This window comes from Crinia signifera, chromosome 2 (genome assembly GCF_055691185.1).
Source record: "Crinia signifera chromosome 2, ASM5569118v1, whole genome shotgun sequence".
NCBI lineage: Eukaryota > Metazoa > Chordata > Amphibia > Anura > Myobatrachidae > Crinia > Crinia signifera.
The window spans coordinates 406,323,234-406,350,508 of record NC_139218.1 but is presented as its reverse complement, the minus strand read 5'-3'; the positions used below and the strand labels follow the sequence as shown (position 1 = coordinate 406,350,508).

Here is a 27,275-nt window from a genome sequence, read left to right as displayed (position 1 = left end):
TTGGTACCTCCATGGAAATATATGTATGGCAGTTGTGGTTATTTGGACAATCAACAAGAGATTATTGATCTTGCTCAATTTATGGACAATGTGACTGACCTTTATGATGAGACTTGTAAATATGATGGACATGAACTAAAAGCTAAAAAGCAATAAAACTACTACAGCATTGTTTTGGACTATTTAATCATCCAAACCGGAGAATATTGTTTGATGTTTGAAACAAAATGTTTATACTGTAGTACATTGTTGTTGTTATTTGACTGATAATATTACATATCCATGAATGAAATCTGTGAGAAGTGCATTATAATAAAATACTGTAAATGATGCATGATGGTCATGGTTAGATCCTAGTCCATCAATCCTAGCAATTGGGAAATGATTGTCAAATATAATGTGGTCAGTGACAAAGTTTATTAGGGTTTTCATTAGCTACACCAATTAACAGATGTGGCCTATGATGTCTTAAGAAGGTTACTTCAAGGAAGTGAACAACTGAGAATTACATGAGATGATGTTGAGTGAACTTCAAGTTCCATGGATATGACTAGGCATATGTACAATGTCCCTGATCAAAGGGTGGAATTGAAAACTATATACACAGTAATACTAGTCATTGTATGTTCACACAATAGCGTGTCATGTATGGTAAATAGCTTTCTCTAGCTAATACCCCTTTCCAACTGCAGCTCTTAAACGGTAATTTGCCGATTTTTTTAGGCTTTTTAAATGGGTAGAGCTGCAGTGGCTCCATTAGCTTTACCCGTTTAACAAATACTGGTATTTGTTAAATGGGTAAAAAGCAGAGTTTTACCTGTTTAAAAGCCATTTTTTCAGCAGTGGGAAAGGGGTATTCATTCTACCCATTAAAAAAAAATGGCATGGGGTCGTCCCCCACTGCCGTAACCAGCACCAGGCTGAAGAGTCGGGGCTGGTATTAAAAAATCAGGAAACCTGACAAATAGGGCTTCGCTGATTTTTAAAAACCAGCCCCAGGGCCGGTGCTGGTTCCCAAAATACGGGGGACACAATGAGTAGGGGTCCCCCGTATTTTAAGAACCAGCCCCATGCCCAGCCAGCCAGCAGGGTAATGCCACAGCCGGTGGGAGACTTTTTATACAAGTCCCACCGGCCAAAGCATTAACCCTATTTTTATTATTTATTTATTAACAGTTTCTTATATAGCGCATACAAATTCCGCAGCGCTTTACATAGCATAGTTATGAGCAAACACAAAACAAATTACATTACATGACAGTTTAGGACAAGTACATGGTTAATACGGATAGTTGCATCAGGGGACAGGACACTGAAGCAATCATCAGGGTGGAAGTGGTTTATATATTCTAAGAAAGGCACATGAGGAGAGAGGGCCCTGCCCGTGAGAGCTTACATTCTAAAGGGGGAGGGTTAGACAGACAGGGGTAAAACAGAAGGGGGAGAAGTGAGCATAAACAGGTTAGGATGAGACTACCGACCAGTCAGCCGGGCCAGGGGGAGTGGGGACCCCCCCCCCAATAAAGGGGTCCCCCCTCCAGGACTTACCTGACCAGGCTGAAGCCTGGTGCTGTCCTCGATGCCCCTGGGCATCGAGCTGATTGCAGTGTAAAAAATAGAATAATAAACTATTGTTTAATGCTGTGGAACTATGAGTTCCAGCAAGCCTCCCCCGCATGCTGGGACTTGGAGAACCACAAGTCCCAGCATGCGGGGCATTAAAGGGCCCGCTGGCACTTGTAGTTCCACAGTACAAGAAATAGTTATATAAACACACTGACAACCCAGAAAAAAAGGGATTTTTGTAAGAACTTACTGTTCAAATCCCTTTCTCTGACATGGTCCTGGTGACACAGCTTCACATTGGGATGTAGGAGGGTCTGCAGGAGCCAGGCACCTATACCAAAGCTTTCAGAGAGGCAGGCTCCTCCCACTGCATCCCAGAATCATCAGTTCAACTTTCAAAGCCACTGGAATACATTAACTCAGTACAAACACCTGAACATATTATATGCACAAACTTTAATTTTACCATCAGAACATGACACATCATGAAAACGGCAATACTTACTGAGCATAAGGGAGGGATCGCTGTGTCACCAGGACCATATCAGAGAAATGGATTTGAACGGTAAGTTCTTACAAAAATCCCTTTTTCTCTTTTAATGGTCCTGGTGACACAGCTTCACATTGGGACGTTCAAGAGCAGGTCCTTTGGGAGGGTACCCTCAGGTTTGCAGCTCTCATCACTGCTCGCCCGAATGATGCGTCCTCCGACGCAAACTCATGGAACCTGTAGAATTTGGTAAAAGTGTGAACAGATGACCAAGTGGCAGCCCTGCAAACCTGCTCAGCCTTAGCCCCATGGTGAACCGCCCAAGAGGTGGCAACAGACCTGGTGGTATGTGCGTTTATCCTACCAACTTTAGTATATGCCAGTGGTTCCCAAACTGTGTGCCGTGGCTCCCTGGGGTGCCTCGGGACACATGAAGGGGTGCCGCGGCTTGGTGGTCTAGGACCAACTCAAATTATTAATGGTTAATTATTTATGAGCAAAACCAGTGCTGGTGGCTGCCAATCATAGAATGTGTACAAACAGAAGCAAATCCTGCCCTTTACCACATAACTGCCGCTAAGAATCGCATATAAACCCAATCTAGTTAATTTTTTTGGGACCTAGGGGTGCCGTGAAAAAAATTCTGATTCTGTAGGGTGCCGTGAATCAAAAAATATTGGGAACCCCTGGTATATGCAAAAGCAATAACTGATCTCAACCACCTGGCAATGGTCTGTTTTGAAGCGGGCCAGCCTATCTTGTGTACAAGACCAGTAAATTATCCGTTGTCCGAAAAACTTTAACTCTGTCCTCATAAATGCGCAAGGCGAGCACCACATCCAAATTCCTCAATTTGTCCCATTTATTAGAACCCTCAGGGGGTTGAAACACAGGAAGAACAATATCCTGATTTAAATGGAAAGCAGAAACAACTTTCGGCAAAAACTTGGTACCATTCTCAGCACAGCCCTATCATCATGAAAGATTAAGAAGGGAGGCTTACAAGACAATGCTCCCAACTCCGAAACCCTCTTTGCAGAGGAAACAGCCAACAAAAACACTAACTTTCACGTAAGAAACTTGAGGTCAGCTGACCTTAATGGTTCAAAAGCAGGCTTTTGAAGAATCTCTATCAACAAAGACAAATCCCATGGTGCCACCGGTTGTTTGTATGGTGGTTTTAATCTAGTAACTCCCTGAAGGAAGGTTTGCACTTCCGGAATCACAGCCACACTTTTCTGAAAGAAAATTGACAGAGCCAAAATCTGGACTTTAAGAGATTGGAGACAGAGCCCTGAAGAAAAGCCATCATGAAGAAATTCAAGTAACTTAGACAGCCGAAATCTGGACGTATGAGACTTTTGGCACTCACACCATCGAATATATGTTTTCCAGACCCTATAGTAGTTAGCCGAAGACACTGACTTTCTAGCCTTGATCATTGTATTCACAACTGCTTCAGAAAATACTTTGCTCTTTAAAATGGTGGTTTCAATAGCAAAGCCGTCAAAGTTAGCCGAGCTAATTCCTGATGGAAAAACGGCCCTTGACTTAGTAGGTCTGGCCTTAGAGGTAGACACCACGACTCTACTAGTCTCTGAACACTCGAATACCAAGACCTCCTTGGCCAATCCGGAGCTATCAGTATTACTGGAATCGCTTGGGATTTGATGCTCGTCAGAACCCTGGCAATCATCGGGAATGGTGGAAAAATGTATGCCAGATTCCCTGTCCAGGGTACGGTCATTGCATCCATAGCTGATGCCAGAGGATCCCTTGTCCTGGAAAAGAATTTGGGAACCTGATGGTTGAACCTGGATGCCATTAGATCCACCTCCGGAAGCCCCCACCGAGATACAATCTGCTGGAAGATCTGTGAGTTCAACGTCCATTCCCCTTCTAGCAGCTCTTCCCTGCTCAAGAAATCGGCCTCCACATTCCTCACACCTGGTATGAATATTGCCGATAAGGCTGGAACATTTTGCTCCGCCCACAAGAGAATCCGCAACACCTCCCTCATAGACAGCTTGCTGCGTGTGCCGACCTGATGATTCAGATATGCCACAGCCGACTGAATCCTTATGGGGAGGCCGCACAGTCTGTCTTCCACCAGGGATAAGGCCTTCCCTACTGCCTGAAGCTCTAGGATATTTATTGGGTGAACTGACTCCACTGCAGTCCAGAGGCCCTGAAGCCTCAGGTCCAGGACTAATGCCCCCCAGCCCCTGAGACTCGCGTTGGTAGTAACTACCAGCCAGTCCCAAGACTGAAGAGACCGACCCCACTGAAGGGAATTCACATTCGTCCACCACTTTAGAGAGGACCTGGTTTCCAAAGTGAGCGTCACCCTTTCTGACTTCATGGTCTGCGTGTTCCCCGACCAAGATGTTAAGATGTTCCATTGAAAAGGCCGAGAATGGAACCTGGGGTACTGTAGCGTCTCGAAAGTCACCACCATTTTGCCCAGCAACTTCAGACATTTCCAGACTGATGGGTCCGGTAATTCCAGAACCGACTTTACCAGGAGTGAAATGTCCTTGGCTTTCACCTCTGGCAGGATATCTTGATGTAAGTGAGTATCCAGGATGACTCCCAGGAATTGAATCCTCTGGGCCGGGACCAGTTGTGACTTCTGCAAATTTAACAGCCACCCGTAAGATTGCAAAAACTGAATAGCCTCTGCCGGATGCTTCTGTAAAGTCTCTGCTGATTCCGCTTTGAACAGCAGATTGTCCAAATAAGGTATCACAATGATACCCCTCAAACGGAGAACAGCCGCCATTACCGACATGATCTTCGTGAATACCCTTGGAGCAGTAGCCAGTCCAAAGGGTAGCACCTGGAATTGGAAATGCCAGTCCCAGATTGCAAAACGCAGCAGAGCCTGATGCTCCAGGTGAATTTGGACATGTAAATATGCGTCCTGGATGTCCATGGATGCCAAAAATTCTCCCTGGTCTAGGCTGAGAAGCACAGACCGCAGAGACTCCATTTTGAAGTGATCCATCCACAGGTGGAGATTTAATGACTTCAGATTCAGGATGAGTCTAAAGGTTCCATCTGGCTTGGGCACTAAAAATAGAATGGAATAAAAGCCTTTTTTCCATTCCTCCCGTGGAACCGGGATCACCACTCCTTTTTCTAGAAGCGACTGAGCCGCCCTTAAAAAGAGCAGTCCTGAGTCGGGACTCCTTTGGAAGTGGTGTGGGTAAGAATATTCTCGGAGGAGGACCCCTGAAAGGGATCTTGTATCCCTGTGAGACAATGTCGAACACCCAAGGATCCTGATTAAATAAGGCCCAAGCTTCCCGAAACCTTAAAAAATGACCCACTACTCTGAAGGCAGATGGGGGATTGCCCAGGCTGTCATGCCGAGGGCTTTTCATCACCTTTGGTGCTCGGTTTCTTATTGAAAGAGCCAAAGAGAGATTTTGGGGGTTTTCCTTTACTGGACTGAAATTTTCCCCTGAAAGACTGGCCCCGAAAGGACGCACCTCCCCTAGGGGAGGGCCGAAAAGAAGGCTGAAAGGACGAAAATTTAGAGGACTGTTTAGCTGAAGGGGCAGGAAGAAAGGTACCTTTCCCCCCGGTGGCCTGCTTTATAATTTCCTCCAGCTTGGAACCAAACAGCAGCTTACCCTTAAAAGCCAGCGCCTCTAAGGCCTTTTTGGACTCATTATCCGCTTCCCAGGCTTTGAGCCACAGGACTCTTCTGGCATTAACCGAGATGGTGGACACTTTTGAAGCCATCCTAAGAACTTCTTCCTGAGCCTCTAGGACATATTCAGTTGCTGCCTTTACTTTTTCAGCGAGCAGCAAGACACCCGGGTCTGCGTGCACCATAGTGCACAAACTATTAGCCCATACAATCATGGCTTTTGAAACCCAAGCAGACGCTATGAGGGGTCTGAGAGTAAACCCCACCCCCTCAAATATAGCCTTAAGGTTTCCTTCTAGCTTCTTGTCCACGGGGTCCTTAAAAGCCGCACCCCCTTGGACCGGGAGCACTGTAGCTTTTGAAAGTCTGACTACGGAAGCATCCACAACAGGCACTTTTTAATAAAGATCTGTATGCACTTCAGGCATAGGGTAAAGCAGGGCTGGGCAATTGCGGCCCTCCAGATGTTAATGAACTACACATACCAGCATGCCTTGCATCAGTTTCAGCATGACCACATAGCAAAACTAATGCAAAGCATCCTGGGATGTGTAGTTCATCAACATCTGGAGGGCTGCAATTGCCCAGCCCTGGGGTAAAGACTCAAAAACCGTTTAGGCATCTAAAGCCTTTTATCTGGCGTTTTCCAAGCCCCTTCTAAAATATCCTGTAAACCTTCATCTGCCGGGAAGGTAACAGCCTCTCTACGTTGCCTCTTAAACACCCCTTTGAAAGGAGTTTTGTCTTGATCTGACAAATTCAAGGCCTGCTTAACAGCAGCAATCAAATCCTGCACCCCAGGGGTTGAGTTATCCTCATTATCATCACCCTGCTCCCAGGGAATATCGGAGGTGCACTCTCCTTCATCCCCTGAATCAACAGGCAGCAGAGGGACCGAATAAGACTGTCTAGGAGTCCCCTCTGAATCACTGTCAAATTTATGCAGCAGAGCATTAAACCTTCTGATACCCTTAGCAGTATCCTGCATTACCTGCAGCAAACCAGGATCTGCTTGAGTAAGAGGCAAGGAGCCTGAGGACTGTTGGGAGAATGACATAGGTCTAGGGGAAGATACCACAACATCTCTCTGTTTGTCCAACAACTGCACTAAGGCATTCACTGACCTGCCCAGGGCACTAGCCCACGCAGGCTCTGTCTGCTCTACCCTCTGGGTTACACTTCCCATGGGTCTCACAGCTGCGCAAGCAGGGCACAAACCCCCCTTGGCCATCTGTTCAGGGGAAATTTGGAGTGCACAAACACTGCACGCGCTCAATGCAAATGGGGCTCCCTCCCCCAAAGCTACAGACTGTTCCTCTGACATGATAAGTAATTTCACACAGTGCAAACTGACAGCCGCTATATACTGAGTCAATGTATATCACAGCACTTATCTGTCTGAAGCTCAGGAATTCTCCTCCAGATAAAGGGGGTAGCGATGCCCAGGAAATCCACCACTCAGCCAGAAAACAGCGCTTCAGCTCCGCAGTCAGCATCTCCCAAAGCGGCGCCAAGCAGAGTGAGGGAAGAGACCAACTATCTCTGCTACTGCAGGGTCGGTGGAGTTGTGGTGCCAAAAAACCCCCAGTAGCTGCTCCCACTGCTGGATTTCCTAATTCCAAATATCTCCCCTTCACATGGGGACCACTTGGAATTGCCAGCAGGCCCTGTGACAAGATACTGTCCTTTTCAGTAAGGAACTCAGTTTGCAAGCCCCGCATAATATGTTCGCCGCCATAACTGAGCACCCATCCCCCATGCATGACCCTCACCTGCGTGAAGCCGGTTCAGGGACGCTCCGGATCCCAGGTAGCCTCATCCGGTGAAGCTGAAAGTGCCGCACGGAGAGAGCAGACAGCGTCTCCTCTGCGTGCAGGGAGCGGACAGGACTCGCTGCTGTCCGTCCCTGCTGCGCTGGCAGTGTGAGGATTCTGTGAGAATCCTCAACACTGTGTCCTACCTAACAAGTGTAAAATTAATAAAATAAAAACCACCTATCTATCTCTAATCTTCGGCTGTGCAGCAGCCTCTTCAGTACAGCACCCACTTCGGTGGGCACCTAAAACGAACTGGGGATTCTGGGATGCAGTGGGAGGAGCCTACCTCTCTGAAATCTTTGGTATAGGTGCCTGGCTCCTGCGGACCCTCCTACATCTCAATGTGAAGCTGTGTCACCAGGACCATTGAAAGAGAAAATAAAAGTTTAATACATACATTACACAAACACACTGATACTTACCTATCTTGAGCCCGTAGGTAGGTCCCTGGGTCCGGGGTCCTGGGTCTGGGTCTCCAGGGCTGCAGAGTCTGGGGTCCGGGGCACCAGGGCATCAGGATCCGAAGTAATCCAAAGGGGTACCTGTGTAAGGAAATCCTACTCACCAGGTCCTCTGGCGAAGATCCCGTCCTCTTCTCTCCACCGCAGTCCAAGTCGTGCATCACCCGGCCAGTACCCGCTCGGACTGAGGAGAGACGCAGAGATGTTTCATCTTCTGCGCCTCTCCTCCCAATGATTCTATTGGCCACCTAGTGGCCAATCAGGATCCGAGAAAGTCTATAATCAAACTATAATCAAATCCAGAAAAATACAGCGATTGCTTAACAAATGCATTTGATTTACCAGCATAAGCATATCTTCATCCAAGACTGATCATGAGATATGTTCATTCTTTCTAGCGTATATGCACATGACCCAAAATTTATCACAAGATAGGTTCATGTTTGCCAGTAATATGCATGGAATATGTTAGTTTATAATTGCCAGTAAGACCACACAGATAAAAATGTCCAGATAGGGACACGAGGTATATACGAGGTATATACATTGTAATATATCAGAGTAGTACTGAGTGTGTCTATAGAAATTACCATAGCATATAACTGATGGTAACAGCCACACCTAGGGCTTAATGAACTGATGATTGCATTGTGATGATATGCTAATGTATTAAACGTATAAATAATCTTGATTGTAAGAATTGGAGTCTAGCTTACTTCCTACATCGAGTACATCACTGGTAACCTACAAATAGGCGATATACCACTTTGGCGATATACCACTTTGGCCTAAAAACAATATTGTGAGTTTTGAGTTGCTCAGAATAGACTGGAAATTAATGAAAATGAATGTTATTGAGGTTAATACTATAGGAACAAAAAAAAACGAATTCTGAAATGTTAGCTGTTTTATGAAAACTATAGATCCAAAACCCACAAGGGTGGTTGTAGCAAAGCAAATCCAGAACCAAAACATGAAGGAGCTACAGTACAGATCCAATACACAAACCCCTACAGGGAACCCGTTGGATGTAACACAGCCCTCTAATATCGCATCTGTTATACGTAGATAAAAAGTTTTCAAATTATATCAGCTTTGACCTTTGAAGTCAGAGAATGACAAGATGACGTGGCCACAGATATCCCAGGGGAGAGGCAGATACATCAGTGAAAATCTTTGTGTAACACAATTCAAAAAGTATTTATACCACTACTATAAATGTATAATCCATTAATCACCTTATCAAGGTAACGAGGAAGAAGTTCTGCAAGAAGCCTCTCTGTGTTCTGACTGACCTCAGACGGCTTTATTATAGCACAGTTTCCTGCAATGAAAAAATCACATCATCAACAGTTGAAAAACCATAATAATAAAACTGATTTGGCTGAAAACACATTTTCCAGCAAATATAGGATACAATAAATATGGTATAAATCTAAAATTATAAATGTGTTTTACTGATAGTTACATAATTTGTTCTGGCTAATGGAAGATGAAGAGTGACATTACCAGAACAACTTCATTTATTTCCTGGGTTAACTGGTGGATCAGTGCCAGGCAATTATTGGGAAACCACAGATTACTAACAGCCCTGCACTGTGCCCTATGCCACAACACACCCTACTAGGGGGCAGAGAGCATGCAGAGTGTATAGTGCATGATTGCGGAACCTTGGCTCCTGTACAATAGTCTCCTTAGGAGTCCTGCCAGGTGAGTCACAGCGATTGTCTTATTAAGAGTGATTTGCACCAACTTCTGCAGGATCCCTCACCTGCTCCAGCAATGTATACATTACTGCCATAACAAAATATACATTGGCGGGCAGTGGCGGCTGTAACATATACATTGCTGGTCCACACCAGTAATGTATAAGTTCCTGGCTTATTTGGAAACATTGGTGCGCAGTGGTGTACTGGTAACATACCAGCAAATTCATAAACAGTGGTGACAGTATGGCTACTCACTGACAGAAGTTATTCACTGTATGCTGGGGATAGGCTGCAGCTCCATGTGGTTTGAAAAAATGGAGCAGGGCTTGGCAGGGAGCAGGGTGAGCCACCAGCCAGTCAGCTGGGTGGCATTTGTGTAAGCTCTGTTTGGAGCCGGGGGAGGGAGAAGGGTGGGCAGCCAGGCTGACTGACTCATCGTGCACCATAAACACTGAACAATGATGGTTGAAAAATCATCGTATAACATGCTGGTAAAACCAGCCAAGAGCCCACCTCACTAGCGTAAAGTGAAAGGGGCATTATGGTGTGTGTGTGGCATATAGTGTAAGGGGCATTACAGTGTGTGGCATATAGTGTAAGGGGCATTACAGTGTGTGGCATATAGTGTAAGGGGCATTATGGTGTGTAGCATATAGTGTAAGGCGCATTAAGGTGTGTGGTGTATTGTGAAAGGGGCATAATGGTGTGTGGCATATAGTGTAAGGGGCATTACAGTATGTGGCATATAGTGTATGGTGCATTACGATGTGTGGCATATAGTGTAAGGTGCATTATGGTATGTGGAGTATAGTGAAAGGGGCATTATGGTGTATGGCATATAGTGCAAGGTGCATTACGGTGTGTGGCGTATAGTGAAATGGGGCATTATGATGTTTGGCTTAAAGTGCAAGGTGCATTACGGTGTGTGGTGTATAGTGTAAGAACAATTATGGTGTGTGGTGTATAGTGTAGGAGGCATCATGGTGTGTAGTGTACAGTGTAAGGTGCATTATGGTATGTGGAGTATAGTGAAAGGGGCATTATGGTGTATGGCATATAGTGCAAGGTGCATTACGGTGTGTGGTGTATAGTGTAAGAACAATTATGGTGTGTGGTGTATAGTGTAGGAGGCATCATGGTGTGTAGTGTACAGTGTAAGGGGCATTATGTTGTGTGGCATATAGTGTAAGGTGCATTATGGTGTGTGGAGTATAGTGTAAGGGGCATTATGGTGTGTGGCGTATAGTGTAAGGGGCATTACAGTGTGTGGCATATAGTGTAAATGGCATTATGGTGTGTGGCGTATAGTGTATGGGGCATTACGGTGTGCGATGTATAGTGCAAGTGGCACTATGATGTGTGGCATACGGTGTGTGGTGTATAGTGTAAGGGGCACTACGTTGTGTGATGTATAGAGTATGGGGCATTACGATGTGTGGTGTAATGTGTAAGGGCATTGTATGGGGGGGGCACCAGAATTTTTTTTGTCAGGGGGAGCAAAATGTATGCTTTGACAATGATGTGATTAGGCTTTGGACATACAAAATGTTTTTTTTTCCACTGTACAGATGGAGCCAGCCTCATCTAGCCATCTCTGGATAGCCATGGTGAGCCGAGGCCTATTGTTCTGAGATGCAATACAATACATAGAACAATACGGTAGGGGATTAACAGAGTAATCCCATTACTCACTTAATCCTATTAAAGGGCTAGATGAGGATGGCTCCATCTGTACTGTATGTGGGCTGTCAGACTACTTACTGTAAGTGTGACACAGGTATTAGTCCTACTTCCAAAAGACCTAGAGCCTGTTTCAGATGTGTACACGATGCTGATGTTTATGCAACTAAGTATTTATTGTTTGATCGTGCATGCGCCAAGGTATGCTATCGATGCCACCTGCAATCAGCAGTCATATTACTATGGAGGGGGCCCCAAACAGGTATATTGCCTAGGGCCCCATGAGGTCTTAATCTGCCTCTGGGTAGGCTTTTACCTCTTAATGAATGGACTATGGTGCTTCTACCCCCATGCGCCAGCTCAGTGTGCTTCATCTCTCTACCTATGGTCACAAGGCTCACGGCTGTCTGTGAGGTTAGCTAGTCCTATAATAGGACTTAGCTGCTGGGGCTTGTACAGACTGGCTCTGCTTGCTGCACGTTCTGTCTTTTACTCAGACATTGGCAACAGTTTCCCCATAATGACATTTATTTATTTATTATCAGTTTCTTATATAGCGCAGCAGATTCCGTTACAGTGTGTTATATAGCGCAGCAGATTCCGTTACAGTGTGTTATATAGCGCAGCAGATTCCGTTACAGTGTCTTATATAGCGCAGCAGATTCCGTTACAGTGTGTTATATAGCGCAGCAGATTCCGTTACAGTGTGTTATATAGCGCAGCAGATTCCGTTACAGCGTCTTATATAGCGCAGCAGATTCCGTTACAGTGTCTTATATAGCGCAGCAGATTCCGTTACAGCGTCTTATATAGCGCAGCAGATTCCGTTACAGTGTGTTATATAGCGCAGCAGATTCCGTTACAGTGTCTTATATAGCGCAGCAGATTCCATTACAGCGTCTTATATAGCGCAGCAGATTCCGTTACAGCATCTTATATAGCGCAGCAGATTCCGTTACAGTGTCTTATATAGCGCAGCAGATTCCGTTACTGTCTTATATAGCGCAGCAGATTCCGTTACAGTGTCTTATATAGCGCAGCAGATTCCGTTACTGTCTTATATAGTGCAGCAGATTCCGTTACAGTGTCTTATATAGCGCAGCAGATTCCGTAACAGTGTCTTATATAGCGCAGCAGATTCCGTTACAGTGTCTTATATAGCGCAGCAGATTCCGTTACAGTGTCTTATATAGTGCAGCCGATTCCGTTACAGTGTGTTATATAGCGCAGCAGATTCCGTTACAGTGTCTTATATAGCGCTGCAGATTCCGTTACAGTGACTTATATAGCGCAGCAGATTCCATTACAGTGTCTTATATAGCGCAGCCGATTCCGTTACAGTGTCTTATATAGCGCAGCAGATTCCGTTACAGTGTCTTATATAGTGCAGCAGATTCCGTTACAGTGTGTTATATAGCGCAGCAGATTCCGTTACAGTGTGTTATATAGCGCAGCAGATTCCGTTACAGTGTCTTATATAGTGCAGCAGATTCCGTTACAGTGTCTTATATAGCGCAGCAGATTCCGTTACAGTGTGTTATATAGCGCAGCAGATTCCGTTACAGTGTCTTATATAGCGCAGCAGATTCCGTTACAGTGTGTTATATAGCGCAGCAGATTCAGTTACAGCGTCTTATATAGCAGCAGGTTCCGTTACAGTGTCTTATATAGAGCAGCAGATTCCTTTACAGTGTCTTATATAGCGCAGCAGATTACGTTACAGTGTCTTATATAGCGCAGCAGATTACGTTACAGTGTCTTATATAGCGCAGCAGATTCCATTACAGTGTCTTATATAGCGCAGCAGATCCCGTTACAGCGTCTTATATAGCACAGCAGATTCCGTTACAGCGTCTTATATAGCGCAGCAGATTCCGTTACAGTGTCTTATATATGCAGCAGATTCCGTTACAGCGTCTTATATAGCAGAGCAGATTCCGTTACAGCGTCTTATATAGCGCAGCAGATTCCGCTACAGTGTCTTATATAGCGCAGCAGACTCCGTTACAGTGTCTTATATAGCGCAGCAGACTCCGTTACAGTGTCTTATATAGCGCAGCAGATTCCGTTACAGTGTCTTATATAGTGCAGCAGATTCCGTTACAGTGTCTTATATAGTGCAGCAGATTCCGTTACAGTGTCTTATATAGCGCAGCAGATTCCAATACAGTGTCTTATACAGCGCAGCAGATTCCGTTGCGCTTTACAATAGTAGACAATCATAAAACAAACTGGGTAACAACAGACAGACTTGGAGGTAGGAGGACCCTGCTGCAAGCTTACAATTTATAGGGATAAAGGAGGGAAACAAAAGGACAGGCACCAGTAATAGCATAGCAGTCCCACCAAGTTACAGGTCCAGAAGGGACGCTATATAATACATAAGTGCCTCAGAGGGTTATGTGTGTTGAACTTAATTATGATAGGCTTGCCTGAAGAGGTGAGTTTTCAGGGAACACTTGAAAGTTTGGAGACTAGTGGAGAGTCTTATTGTGCTTGGAAGGGCATTCCATAGGATGGGAGCGAGCAGCCCGCTGAAAGTCCTGTAATAGTGAATAGGAGCTAGTGATCCGTGCAGATGAGAGACGCAGATCATGTGCAGAGCTGAGTATTCGAGATGGGAGATATTTTGTGATAAGTAGAGAGATATATGCTGGTGCAGTATGGGTAATAGCTTTATATGCGAGTAGAAGTGTTTTATAATGAATACGGTAAGATACAGGCAACCAATGGAGGGACTGGCAGAGCGGATCAGCAGACGATGAGCGTCTTGCAAGGAAGATCAGCCTAGCAGCCGCATTTACAATGGATTGCAGTGGTGAAAGTCTGTTCTTGGGAAGACCATATAGGAGACTATTGCAATAATCAATGTGGAATATAATGAGTGCATGGATAAGAGATTTAGTAGTGTCTTGTGTGAGGTAGGGTATTTTGGATATGTTTTTAGATGCATGTACTGTAACATGGTTTGGAGACAGACTGAATGTGGGGAAGAAAGGACAGTTCAGAGTCGAGGATGACCCCTAAGCAACGAGCTTGTGGGGTAGGGTAGATTGTCGAGTTGTCAACAGCGATGGAGATATCAGGATGGTAACTGTTCTTAGTTGGCGGGAATATAAGTAATTCCGTTTTGGAAATATTGAGTTTGAGTTGGCGACAAGACATCGCAGATGAGATGGCAGAGAGACATTCAGAGACTCGACCCAAAACCACTGGTGACAACTCTGGGGTTGATAGATAGATTTGAGTATCAGCCGCATATAAGTGATACTGAAACCTGAAAGAGCTGATTAGTTTGCCAAGAGAGGAGGTATAGATTGAGAAAAGCAGAGGACCTAAGACTGAACCTTGCGGAACTCGGACTGACAGAGGTAATGAAGAGGAAGTAGAGTCAGAGAAGCGAACAGTGAAAGAGCGATCAGATAGGTAAGATGTGAACCAGGAAAGGGCTGTATCATTAGTTAACTTTGTATCAAGTAATTGACAATTGAACGACAGTTGCAGTAGCCTAAAGGCCCCCATACATTAGGCCGATTTGTCCTTAGGACAAGTCGGACCCAATTCTCCTGTGAGCCGCCCGGCAGCTCCCCTGGAGGCTCACATACAATTTTTCACTTGATAAGCCACATTTTACATGTGATAAATCGCTTGCGATTTACCACATGTAACGGGGAGTGTATATAATGTGGGGGAGTGGGGTGTGTATATAATGTGGGAGGTGTATATAATGTGGAGTGTGTATATAATGTGGAGGAGTGGGGTGTGTATATAATGTGGGAGGTGTATATAATGTGCAGGAGTGTATATAATGAGGAGTGTGTATATATAATGTGGGGGAGTGGGGTGTGTATATAATGTGGGCTGTGTATATAAGGTGTGAGGTGTATATAATGTGGGGGAGTGGGGGGTGTATATAATGTGGAGTGTGTATATATAATGTGGGGGAGTGGGGTGTGTATATAATGTGGGGGTGTATATAATGTGGGGGGTGTATATAATGTGGGGGAGTGGGGTGTGTATATAATGTGCAGGAGTGTATATAATGAGGAGTGTGTATATATAATGTGGGGGAGTGGGTGTGTATATAATGTGGGAGGTGTATATAATGTGGGGGAGTGGGGGGTGTATATAATGTGGGGTGTGTATATAATGTGGGGGGTGTATATAATGTGCAGGAGTGTATATAATGAGGAGTGTGTATATATAATGTAGGGGAGTGGGGTGTGTATATAATGTGGGGTGTGTATATAATGTGGGGGGTGTATATAATGTGGGGGAGTGGGGTGTGTATATAATGTGGAGTGTGTGTATAATGTGCAGGAGTGTATATAATGAGGTGTGTGTATATATATATAATGTGGGGGAGTGGGGTGTGTATATAATGTGGGGTGTGTATATAATGTGTGAGGTGTATATAATGTGGGGGAGTGGGGGGTGTATATAGTGTGGGGTGTGTATAGAATGTGGGGGGGTGTATATAATGTGGGGGAGTGGGGGTGTATATAATGTGGAGTGTGTATATATAATGTGGGGGAGTGGGGTGTGTATATAATGTGGGAGGTGAATATAATGTGGGGGAGTGTGGTGTGTATATAATGTGGGAGGTGTATATAATGAGGGGGAGGGGGGTGTATATAATGTGGGGGTGTATATAATGTGGGGGAGTGGGGTGTGTATATAATGTGGGGGGTGTACATAATGTGGGGGAGTTTGGTGTGTATATATAATGTGGAGTGTGTATATATAATGTGGGGGAGTGGGGTGCGTATATAATGTGGGAGGTGTATATAATGTGGAGGAGTGGGGTGTGTATATAATGTGGAGTGTGTATATATAATGTGGGGGAGTGGGGTGTGTATATAATGAGGGAGGTGTATATAATGTGGGGGGTGTATATAATGTGCAGGAAGAAACACAGAAGGCTGAATAAGCCTGAAGTGACATAAACCACTAAGGGTTCTCACAGGTTACACTCTGCTGTTGGTCACATGGCTATGGTAATGAGGATGGGCACAAGGCCTATCAGAGCAGGGGGAGGGTCTAAGCAGGGTAGGAATGATCACGAGCTTAGAGTGATCAACCCCTGTCCAAGAAGCTGTTCACCAGGCAAGACCTCCAGTGCAGCTTCCCCCCATTGAGTCAGGTTTTTACCATTGAAATTACAGCTTTTGATTATTCTCTTTCTCCTCCCTTCCTCCCCTTCTGTGGCTATATTAGTCTGCGCTGTGTTCCCCCCTTTTACCTCAGTGGCAGCGTTTGTCAGGATGCCCCGTCCAAGCAGGCTCTCTCGCCTGCCTGCCCGACTGGCGGATGCGGCGTTCACGGCTGGGGGGCCCGCTGTGTCCGGCTTCGCCGCCCCTCCGGGTCCTGTGGTCCGGGGGAGGGCGCGGCGGGGATCGGCGGCTCTCAGCGCACGTGTGCGCGGCGATCCGGCCGGGGCGCGAGGTGATGACGCGGCCGGGCGGCCGGCCGCGTCACACGCTGGGAGAAGCCGCGGCGCTGCGGCTTCTCCGGCTACAGGGGGGTCGGGCAGGGGTAGCGCCCGTGGTGCTGCTAGTCGTGGGCGCGGGCTGGGCACCCGCAGCCCGCGTGGCACTGTAAATCGTCAGGCGGCGACCAGGTCAGGCACCCGCCAGGTGGGGCCTGATTCAGGCCTGGTCGCGCCTGTGGCTCCTAGCAATCCCCCGCCCCATAGAGAGGCGAGCAGGCCCAGTATAAGGGCAAGGGGCAGGGGGCGCCCTTCCAACATCCCCAGGCTGGCCAGTAGACTGGCACAGCCTATAGGGGGCGATAGCCAGCCCCCCGTGACCCCCTCTGGCATCCCCAGGGGGGAGAATGTACAGATGGCACCCCTTGCAGTGGTTGCCCCCGCTGCCACCCCCACCAGGGCAGGTAGACTGGGGGTTTTGTCTTCATTGCACCTTGCTAGGAGGCGCTTGCTACAGGTAGCTAGGAGGGTCCCTCAGCCGTCCATGGGGGGCGGGCTTTCAGCGGCCCCCACTAGTGGGCCCCCGTCTGTAGCTCAGACAGCCCCGGGCCCCCAAACACCTATGGCAGGGGAGGATGCACGGCAGTTCCTGGCGTTGCTATCGTCCTTTCTGGGGCAGGCTCCAAATGCGGCGGCGTCCACCGCGGCATCCACCCCTTCCCCCTCTGTGTTGCCCAGTGTGACGGCCCAATCATCGATAGGAGTCGGTGGTACCCATGCTCCAGGGGCTTCCACATCCGCGGCTGCAGCTGTCCGGCCAGCCTCCACGGAGGCTCTTGCCCACGGTGGACCTTTGGAGTTGAGCCTTGTGCCTCGGGACGGCACCTCAGGTGGGTCAAAAAAGAAGAGCAAACGACGCAGGCGTAGGGACTCCCGCACCTCCTCCTTTTCCACCGGGCGTTCGGACTCCGATACTTCCGGGGAGGAAGGAGGACGTAAGTCGCGGAGACGTCGGCGTCGCCATGGGCGACGTCGCCGCCATTCCAGCTCCAGCGGTAGCTCAGGGTCCCCCCTTTACCCTCGGGGCCAGGTGGTGCATTGCGAAAACACTGCGGTGCTTAGGGGCCTGAGGCGCAGCGTGCAGGAGCGAATTAGGGATGGGAAGTATGTCAACTTCTTTAAAATGACAGCGCAGGACGAGAAGGATTACCGCGCAGCAACGCGAAAAGGGGGGATTGGTGAGGAGGCCTTTTGCACCTATCACCGGTGGCAAGCGGGCCTCTTCATGTTTGCGGCATGTTACCTGGAAACTAGGCCCAAGGAACACATGAATATGGTGCGTTACATGCACATGATTCATGCTGTGTTCCTTTCCGATGGGGACTCGTCATGGCGCTCCTATGACGAGAGTTTCAGACGGAAACAGTCGGGATTGGCAATCATGAACCTAGGTTGCAAAGACGTGGAGATTTGGATGGGCCCAAACCCCGCAGCTTCCCCGGCAGTTGCAGCCCCTCCTCCGAAAAAGGCCACGGCGCCCTTTCGTGCAGGAGGGGGGCCGGGGGGATCCTCCGCTGGTCGATGCTATGCATACAACGGGGCGGGCTGTTCCCTGGGTGCCCGATGTAAGTACAAGCACTTCTGCGCTAAGTGCTGGGGCCCCCACACGGCTAAGGACTGCAAGAAAGGGAAACAAGGAGGCCCTCCAGCGGCACAAGCCGCAGGGGGACACCCTCAATATGGCCCCTTCCCCAGTTAGGCTTGACCGCATGGCCGGATGGCTGGCGGCATACCCCAAAGAGGAGGAGGCGGGATTTGACGTGGGTTTCCGCCTCCCCATAGACGGGGAGGTGTCGACCTTGACTCCCCGAAATCTAAAATCCGCCATCCAGATGCCCGGGGTGGTCTTGGAGAAGGTCGCTAAGGAGGTTTCACTGGGCAGAATGGTAGGTCCTTTCCAGTTTCCCCCGGTGGCCGATTTAGTGTTATCACCAGTAGGGGTGGTTCCCAAGAAGGCCCCGGGTAAGTATCGGCTCATTCAACACCTGTCACACCCTGTGGGCAGTTCGGTGAATGACGCTATCCCTGAGGACTTGTGCCGGGTTCGGTACCAGTCTTTCGAGCAAGCGTTGGCAATAGTTCGGGGTTTTGGCCCCGGTGCGCTGCTGGCTAAGATCGACATCGAGTCGGCCTTTCGCCTCCTCCCCCTGCACCCGGAGTCGTTTCGGTTCATGGGCTTTCGCCTCCCCACAGGCTTTTATGTGGACAGGCGCTTGCCCATGGGCTGCTCGATCTCCTGCGCCTTCTTCGAATGCTTCAGTAGCTTTCTGCACTGGTGCGTGGTTACGGGATCAGGGGAATCCGGTGTGGCCCACTACCTGGATGATTTCCTGTGTGTGGGCCCCGCGGAATCATCGCGCTGCGGAGCTTTGCTCACATACATGCAGGGCCTGTTTCAGTATCTAGGGGTCCCGGTGGAGGTTGACAAGACGGAAGGGCCGGTTTCATGCCTTTCTTTCTTGGGCATCGAGATCGACACCGTCGCCGGGTGCTGCAGGCTGCCCCTTGACAAACTGTCCCGTTTGCGGGCGGCGATAGCCCTCGCGCTCTCCACAGGTAAGCTGCAGTTGCGCCAGATGCAGTCTTTGTTGGGTCTGCTACATTTTGCGTGCAGGGTGATTCCCATGGGACGGGTTTTCTGTAGAAAACTTGAGAGATCCGTCTCTGGCGTAAGACACCCCTTACACTTCATTCGGCTTTCAGCCGAACTGAAGAGGGACCTGCGCGTGTGGCTCTCCTTCTTGGAGCAGTTTAATGGGGTCCTCATATGGCCTTCCCCCCCTGCGACAATCACCAGCTGCAATTGTTCACCGATTCAGCAGGAGGGGTGGGCTTTGGAGCCTTCCTGCACGGGTCATGGTGCGCCGCACCGTGGCCTCCGGAGTGGGTAACAGAGGGCCTCACTAAAAACTTGCTGCTCCTAGAGCTGTTCCCCATAGTGGTAGCCTTGGAGCTCTGGGGCGACAGGCTGCGCAATGCTAGCATTGTTTTCTGGTGCGATAACTTGGGAGTGGTGCACGCGGTCAACCGCCAGGGTTCCGCCTCCCTTCCAGTGGTTCGCCTCTTAGCGCGGCTGGTTTTAAAATGTCTGCTACTGAATGTACACTTCGTGGCAAGACATGTTCCCGGAGTGGAGAACTCCGTGGCGGACGCCTTGTCCAGGGCTGACTGGGTTAAGTTCCGGGCCCTGGCACCTCATGCTTCTCCCGTTGGTGAATGTTGTCCCTCTTATGTTTGGCAGATGATCAGGCCGGAATAGAGGGGCTAGCCATGCAGGCTATTGCGCCCACGACGCTGCAATGCTATCGTGCAGGTTGGCAAGAGTGGGAACAGTTTCGGCTGTCTGCCCCTCAAGCAGGTAAGACACCTAATGCGGCCATGGTGGCCTTCGTTTGGAGTTTGTACTCCTTAGGTCGTTCTGTCGCCTCCGTGCGCAGGATACTGGCAGGGGTGTCTTTCTTTTCTGCTTTGCAGGGTAGGGCGGACCCGTCCCGGTCGTTTTTGGTGTCGAGAGCATTACGTGGCTGGCGGAGGGCCTCGCCAGCGCTCCCAGACCGGAGGCGCCCGATTGATATGGCATTGCTACCAGCTTTGCTGGACGCCCTAGGGGACATTTGTTGGCCTGCCTACGAGGTCCTTTTGTTCCGAACGGCATTCGCAATGGCGTATCACGGGGCCTTCAGGGTTGGAGAGCTGGTGGCTCCATTGAAACGGGCTCCTTTACCTTTGTCCGTGGACGATGTAGTGGTTCAGGAGGATTCGGTGCTTTGTCACCTGCGACGATCCAAGACAGATCAGGCCGGTAGGGGGAGATGGCTGTCCCTGCTCCCATGTACGGTGGAGGGGGCGTGCCCTGTGGCGCTGGCTACGGCCTTGACACAGGCGGTCCCGAATCTGCCTGGTGCGTGGTTGATGCACGAGGACGGGTCGCCTCTCACCAAATACCAGTTTGGTCACGTCTTGGGACGAGCGCTGGAGGCCATAGGCCTTGATCCGAAGGAATTTGGGTCGCATTCCTTCCGGATCGGGGTTGCTACCTCGGCGGCTGCGGAGGGCCGCTCCGACGCAGAGATTCAATCTCTGGGTCGATGGCGCTCGGCAGCATTCCGTAGGTACATTCGGCCGTCTTTATCTATCACTGATCACCATGGTCGACTGGACGCATAAGCGCTCGCCAACTTCCAGTGGGGGCCTTGAGGTGTGTTTTCACATTCGCCCGGGGGCACAATTCGGCTATAATTACAATCTGGCATGGCGTACTTGGTAGTTTACTCCGGGCGGTGTGTTTTGTGCCTCAAGAGCTGGTCAGCCACGGTTTTTCCTCCTCCCTATCTCTATAACCTGTTTAGCGTGTGAGTGCAACGATATGGTTTCCCCGACTAACTAACCTCTTGTATGCATATTTCAGATCGACAGGACGTTAAGTCCGTGTGGATGTTGGGCCATTCGTTTGTGTACTGGGCCTCGCAGGCGAAAATCGCCTCTGACGTGTGCATGTTTCCACAAGCTGGGGAGGTTAGGTGGTTAGGAGGTGAGGGGCATGAGGTGGTGTGCACTGCAGGCCCAAATGATATGGGCCGTGAAGCAGTTTGGGGTCCCGGAGGTCATTATATTCCACTTAGGCGGGAATGACCTTGGACGGGGATCCGTCCTGGAGCTGCGCTCCATGATTGTCCGGGACCTTCACATCATTGCCCAAGTGTTGCCGTCATGTATGTTGGTGTGGTCCTCCAAAATATCCAGGATAGTATGGAGGGCAGCGAGATCATGCACCAGCATTGAGCGTTCACGCAAAAAGGTGAACTCTATGGTGGCAAGATACCGGTTAGCTAATGGCGGGAGTGTCATTCGGCACGACGCCATCAGCTTCCAGCGCCCTGAGCTGTACAGGAGCAATGGCGTGCATTTGAGCCCGGAGGGTATGGCTCTGTTTTTAGGCAACATTTTTGCCTGGTTAGCGGCACGGTGCTGAGCGTTTTTATTAGTGGTGGCTGCGGCCTAGGGCCTGGCTGTGGCGGTAAAGAACGGTCATTCTTTAAGAACTCTGTATGTGTGTAGGTAGTGGGGTGCACTCTCCCTCAACAACGATTGTCATGGGCCACGCTTCTGCCCGGGGGATGGCCGTCACCACCAGGCCTGGTGGCTGACCAGGGAGAGTGGTCATCCAGCGTTGTATGTATGATTAAGTGATCTTTAACCCCACCTTTCCTATAATGACCGTTCTTTGGCGCCGCCACCATTCATAGTCGTAGTTTAATTGTCAAATAAATTTGACATTCTGTTTTGAAACGCCAGCACTTTGTGTCGTGTCTTTATTTTAGGTTAAGTTTAGATAAGGTTATATATAAGTTGTATTTAAGTGTATCAACGGACAAGTGTGGCCAGGGGGATACCCGATGGTGAGTTTAAGAAACACAGAAGGCTGAATAAGCCTGAAGTGACATAAACCACTAAGGGTTCTCACAGGTTACACTCTGCTGTTGGTCACATGGCTATGGTAATGAGGATGGGCACAAGGCCTATCAGAGCAGGGGGAGGGTCTAAGCAGGGTAGGAATGATCACGAGCTTAGAGTGATCAACCCCTGTCCAAGAAGCCCCACCCACCCTTCCCTGTTTCTTTTCCTCTTCGGCGGCGGTAAAGAACGGTCATTCTTTAAGAACTCTGTATGTGTGTAGGTAGTGGGGTGCACTCTCCCTCAACAACGATTGTCATGGGCCACGCTTCTGCCCGGGGCATGGCCGTCACCACCAGGCCTGGTGGCTGACCAGGGAGAGTGGTCATCCAGCGTTGTATGTATGATTAAGTGATCTTTAACCCCACCTTTCCTATAATGACCGTTCTTTGGCACCGCCACCATTCATAGTCGTAGTTTAATTGTCAAATAAATTTGACATTCTGTTTTGAAACGCCAGCACTTTGTGTTGTGTCTTTATTTTAGGTTAAGTTTAGATAAGGTTATATATAAGTTGTATTTAAGTGTATCAACGGACAAGTGTGGCCAGGGGGATACCCGATGGTGAGTTTAGTGTGTATATATAATGTGGGGGAGTGGGGTGTGTATATAATGTGGGAGGTGTATATAATGTGGGGGTGTATATAATATGGGGGAGTGGGGTGTGTATATAATGTGGGGGGTGTATATAATATGGGGGAGTGGGGTGTATATATAATGTGGAGTGTGTATATAATGTGCAGGAGTGTATATAATGAGGAGTGTGTATATATGATGTGGGGGAGTGGGGGGTGTATATAATGTGGGGGAGTGGGGTGTGTATATAATGTGGAGTGTGTATATAATGTGCAGGAGTGTATATAATGAGGAGTGTGTATATATAATGTGGGGGAGTGGGGTGTGTATATAATGTGGGGTGTGTATATAATGTATGAGGTGTATATAATGTGGGGGAGTGGGGGGTGGTTTATAGTGTGGGGTGTGTATATAATGTGGGGGGTGTATATAATGTGGGGTGTGTATATAATGTGTGAGGTGTATATAATGTGGGGGAGTGGGGGGTGTATATATAATGTGGAGTGTGTATATATAATGTGGGGGAGTGGGGGGTGTATATAATGTGGAGTGTGTATATATAATGTGGGGGAGTGGGGTGTGTATATAATGTGGGAGGTGTATATAATGTGGGGGGTGTATATAATGTGGGGTGGGGTGTGTATATAATGTGGAGTGTGTATATAATGTGGAGTGTGTATATAATGTGGGGGGTGTATATAATGTGGGGGAGTGGGGGGTGTATATAGTGTGGGGTGTGTATATAATGTGGGAGGTGTATATAATGTGGGGGAGTGGGGTGTGTATATATAATGTGGGGTGGGGTGTGTATATAATGTGGAGTGTGTATATAACGTGGGGGGTGTATATAATGTGGGGGAGTGGGGTGTGTATATAATGTGGAGTGTGTATATAATGTGGGGGGTGTATATAATGTGGGGGAGTGGGGTGTGTATATTATGTGGGAGGTGTATATAATGTGGGGGAGTGGGGGGTGTATATAATGTGGGAGGTGTATATAATGTGGGGGAGTGGGGGGTGTATATAATGTGGGGTGTGTATATAATGTGGGGTGTGTATATAATGTGGGGGAGTGGGTGTGTATATAATGTGGGAGGTGTATATAATGTGGGGGAGTGGGGTGTGTATATAATGTGGGAGGTGTATATAATGTGGGGGAGTGGGGTGTGTATATAATGTGGAGTGTGTATATAATGTGGGAGATGTATATAATGTGGGGGGTGTATATAATGTGGGGGCGTGGGGTGTGTATATAATGTGGGGTGTATATAATGTTGGGGAGTGGGGTGTGTATATAATGTGGGAGGTGTATATAATGTGGGGGAGTGGGGTGTGTATATAATGTGGGAGGTGTATATAATGTGGGGGAGTGGGGTGTGTATATAATGTGGGAGGTGTATATAATGTGGGGGAGTGGGGTGTGTATATAATGTGGAGTGTGTATATAATGTGGGAGGTGTATATAATGTGGGGGGTGTATATAATGTGGGGGCGTGGGGTGTGTATATAATGTGGGGTGTATATAATGTTGGGAAGTGGGGGGTGTATATGATGTGGGGGAGTGGGGGGTGTATATAATGTGGGGGAGTGGCAGCAGTCACAGTGAAGTATCAGCGGGAAGCTCCAAGCTGGACTCAACAGTGGGAATCCTGACAGCTGCAAAGCACAGTAATATTAGAATGCTGGTATATGCCCTGCATGTGTGTGTGTGGGGGGGGGGGGGGGGGGGAGTTTCTATACAGTCCACAGGTTTGTATATGCTTTTATGCAGTGGGATGGGGGAGGGGTGTATTTACAATTGTAAGTTCATCCCAGATGCTGCCTGTTATGGAGTTTTGTGCTTCCCATCACAGGCAGAAAATGGGATGAACTCAGTGGCGGAACTCCCGGAGGCAATGGAGTCACCTGCCGCCGGGCGCCAGCATCAAAGGGGGCACTGGCTCCATTGCCTTCCAATGCTCCGTTTCCCTCTTTCATTTAGAAGAGCTACCCGGCGGCCGCGGTACCCTTATTGTGTGCAGCAGCAGCAGAGGTGCCCCGCTTCCCACCCCCCCCCCCCCCCCCCCGATCCCCCGTCCCGGCTGGCTGCTGCTGTACTCAGTCTTTGGCGGAAGCCACGGGACATCCGTTCATGACCTGAGAAAGTGAGAGGGAGCCAGTGAGCCAACAGTGACAAGGAGCTGGGACTCTGACTCGGGCTGGAGACGCTGCAGCCAGTGCGGGTGAGAAGTTGCAGCGAGCATGGAGCCTGGCCGTGCGGGGGTGAGAGGTGTTGAGCTCAGAGCCGGATAGGAGACGCTTCAGCCTGGGAGACAGAAGAGTGAGCTCGGATCCGCACAGGAGACTATTAGGTGGCTGCCTGTGAGTGACCACCTTGTGACCACCTTTTTATTATGTGTGTGTTTGTGTATATATCTATATGTATTCAGTAAGCCCTGCACAAGTCCAAGCCTGCCGGCAACTCACAAAATAAATCACAATCGACCCCAGTGCCAGAAATCCATATGACGTCCAATAGAAATCGACGATTTGGGGATTCCATCCTTTTTATCAAGACACACCTACAGCAACACCTCTTGTCTTGATAAAGGGGTTTAAATCCCCAAAACATTCACTTACATACATGTTTTTTCTAATTCATTATGCCTCTGGAGTACCGTCATTTTTATTGGACTAGGTGCAGCTGCTCTAGCGATAGAAAACAGCGGAACTCGGGGTCTTGTGAAGTATAGAAATCATATTTCAATCATAGGGAAGTATATTAAATCAGTGTCGCATCGACATGCCTGTGTTCCCAGGGGAGCCCATAAAACGTGGGGCATTCCCCTGCTGCTGCCCACTGCCTACTCCTTACTAAGCGCGCGCCTCGGCGAGTATGATACTCGGCGAAGGCACAGGGTGTCTGCACATGTGCAGACCCCACCACCATTGAAAAACAGGGCTGAATCAGCCCCAAAGTCAACTTTAAATCCGGCAGGGGGGGGCATCAACATGTGCCTTGCCTCCGGGTTACTGGGATAAATTTACGCCACTGGATGAACTTGCACTTGTGAAGACACAGAATGACAGCATAACAGAATTCCCTGTCAGAACATGAATTTCGGCTCATTCCCGGTGTCAGAATGTGATTTTTTTTGCTCATTCCCGGTGTCAGAATGTAAAATTTGGCCACATTCCTTGTGTGGCCACTGCAGTTCACACCCCTTAATGGCAATAGTTACGCCCATAGGTGAAGTTAGACACACCCTCTCGGTGGCAAGGCGCATTCTACTAGCAGCTAAAATCTCCCTGAAACTAGTTTTCAAAAGTAGGCAAGTATGGCCAGCAGCTGCCCGGACTACATTATTATAAATATGCTCACAGGACCCGGGAGGGATGCGCACATGCCCGACTGCACGCAGCTCCTCCCAAGGTCCTTTGCGGAGCGTGCGCCGTCATATGACCTTGGGCGGCTCCGTCTTCCTCCTCCGTCCTCCCTCCCTCCTGCATGTGCTGCTGCAGTGGGGGCTACGTGTGTGCCGTAGCAGCCCGGCCAGCACAGGACACACGTCGGCGAGAATTGGCAAACTCCCACTGACTCCCATCGTGCAGCAGTGAGAGTGACTCACTGCTGCCTGTGATTTCTATTATGCAATGTGAAACCTCTTGCCCAGCGTCCTGCCCAGTGCCAGCCCAGCAATGGCTTTTATTTTTTTTTTAAAAAGGCTGTAATCTTTCTCAGTGCCCTGCGGCAGGGCACTGGGAAAGATTACAGCATTTTTTTTTGTTTTGTTTTTTTAAATAAAAGCCTTTGCTGGGCACTGGGCATCCCAATAAATCTGTGGACATGGCACATACCTCCACAGCGGTGAAAAAATGGAGGAGAGACTTGCCCCTGTTAAGCCACACCCCTGAAATGGCACCACACCCCTTTTAGACCACACCCCCTTAATTTTTTGCACGTGCGGCTTTGCCACGAGCAAATCCATTTGTCTCTAGTCTGGGGCCACCCATTACCATATTTCTAGATTCGCCTATGATTATGGTCACAGAGAGCGAGCTGATTCTTTTCATTATATTAAAATTAAATATATATTCATGTGCTTACAGCACATGAATAAAAGTAGCATGCCCCTCCTCAGAATAAAATTCCTGATTTTTAGACACCAAATGTAAAAAACAAAACACTTTATTTTAGAAGTTCACATTCCACTTCACCATAAAAAGATAGCGATTGCTACTCGGTGAATCATGGCGAAAAAAACCTTGAAATGTATTCGCCATGTGGTCATTGAATAGGGTGATTCACCGTTTTTGTCAAAAATTCGCCAAACAGCACAAATTCGCCATAAAAACATGGCGAATCAGGCTCATTGAATACCGCCCTATGTGTATTA

At 48.4% G+C, this 27,275-nt stretch overlaps 1 protein-coding gene across 1 annotated transcript in view; it reads right to left on the bottom strand.

Moving 5' to 3' along the window:
- The window catches only part of LOC146058355 (aldehyde dehydrogenase family 3 member B1-like), a 216,865-nt gene that overhangs the window by 103,971 nt on the left and 85,619 nt on the right, over positions 1 to 27,275 (bottom strand). Inside the window, exon 5 of the mRNA XM_083170638.1 lies at positions 9,231 to 9,316. Coding sequence (XP_083026764.1) covers positions 9,231 to 9,316 — 86 coding nt within the window. The remainder of the gene's footprint in view (positions 1 to 9,230; positions 9,317 to 27,275) is intronic.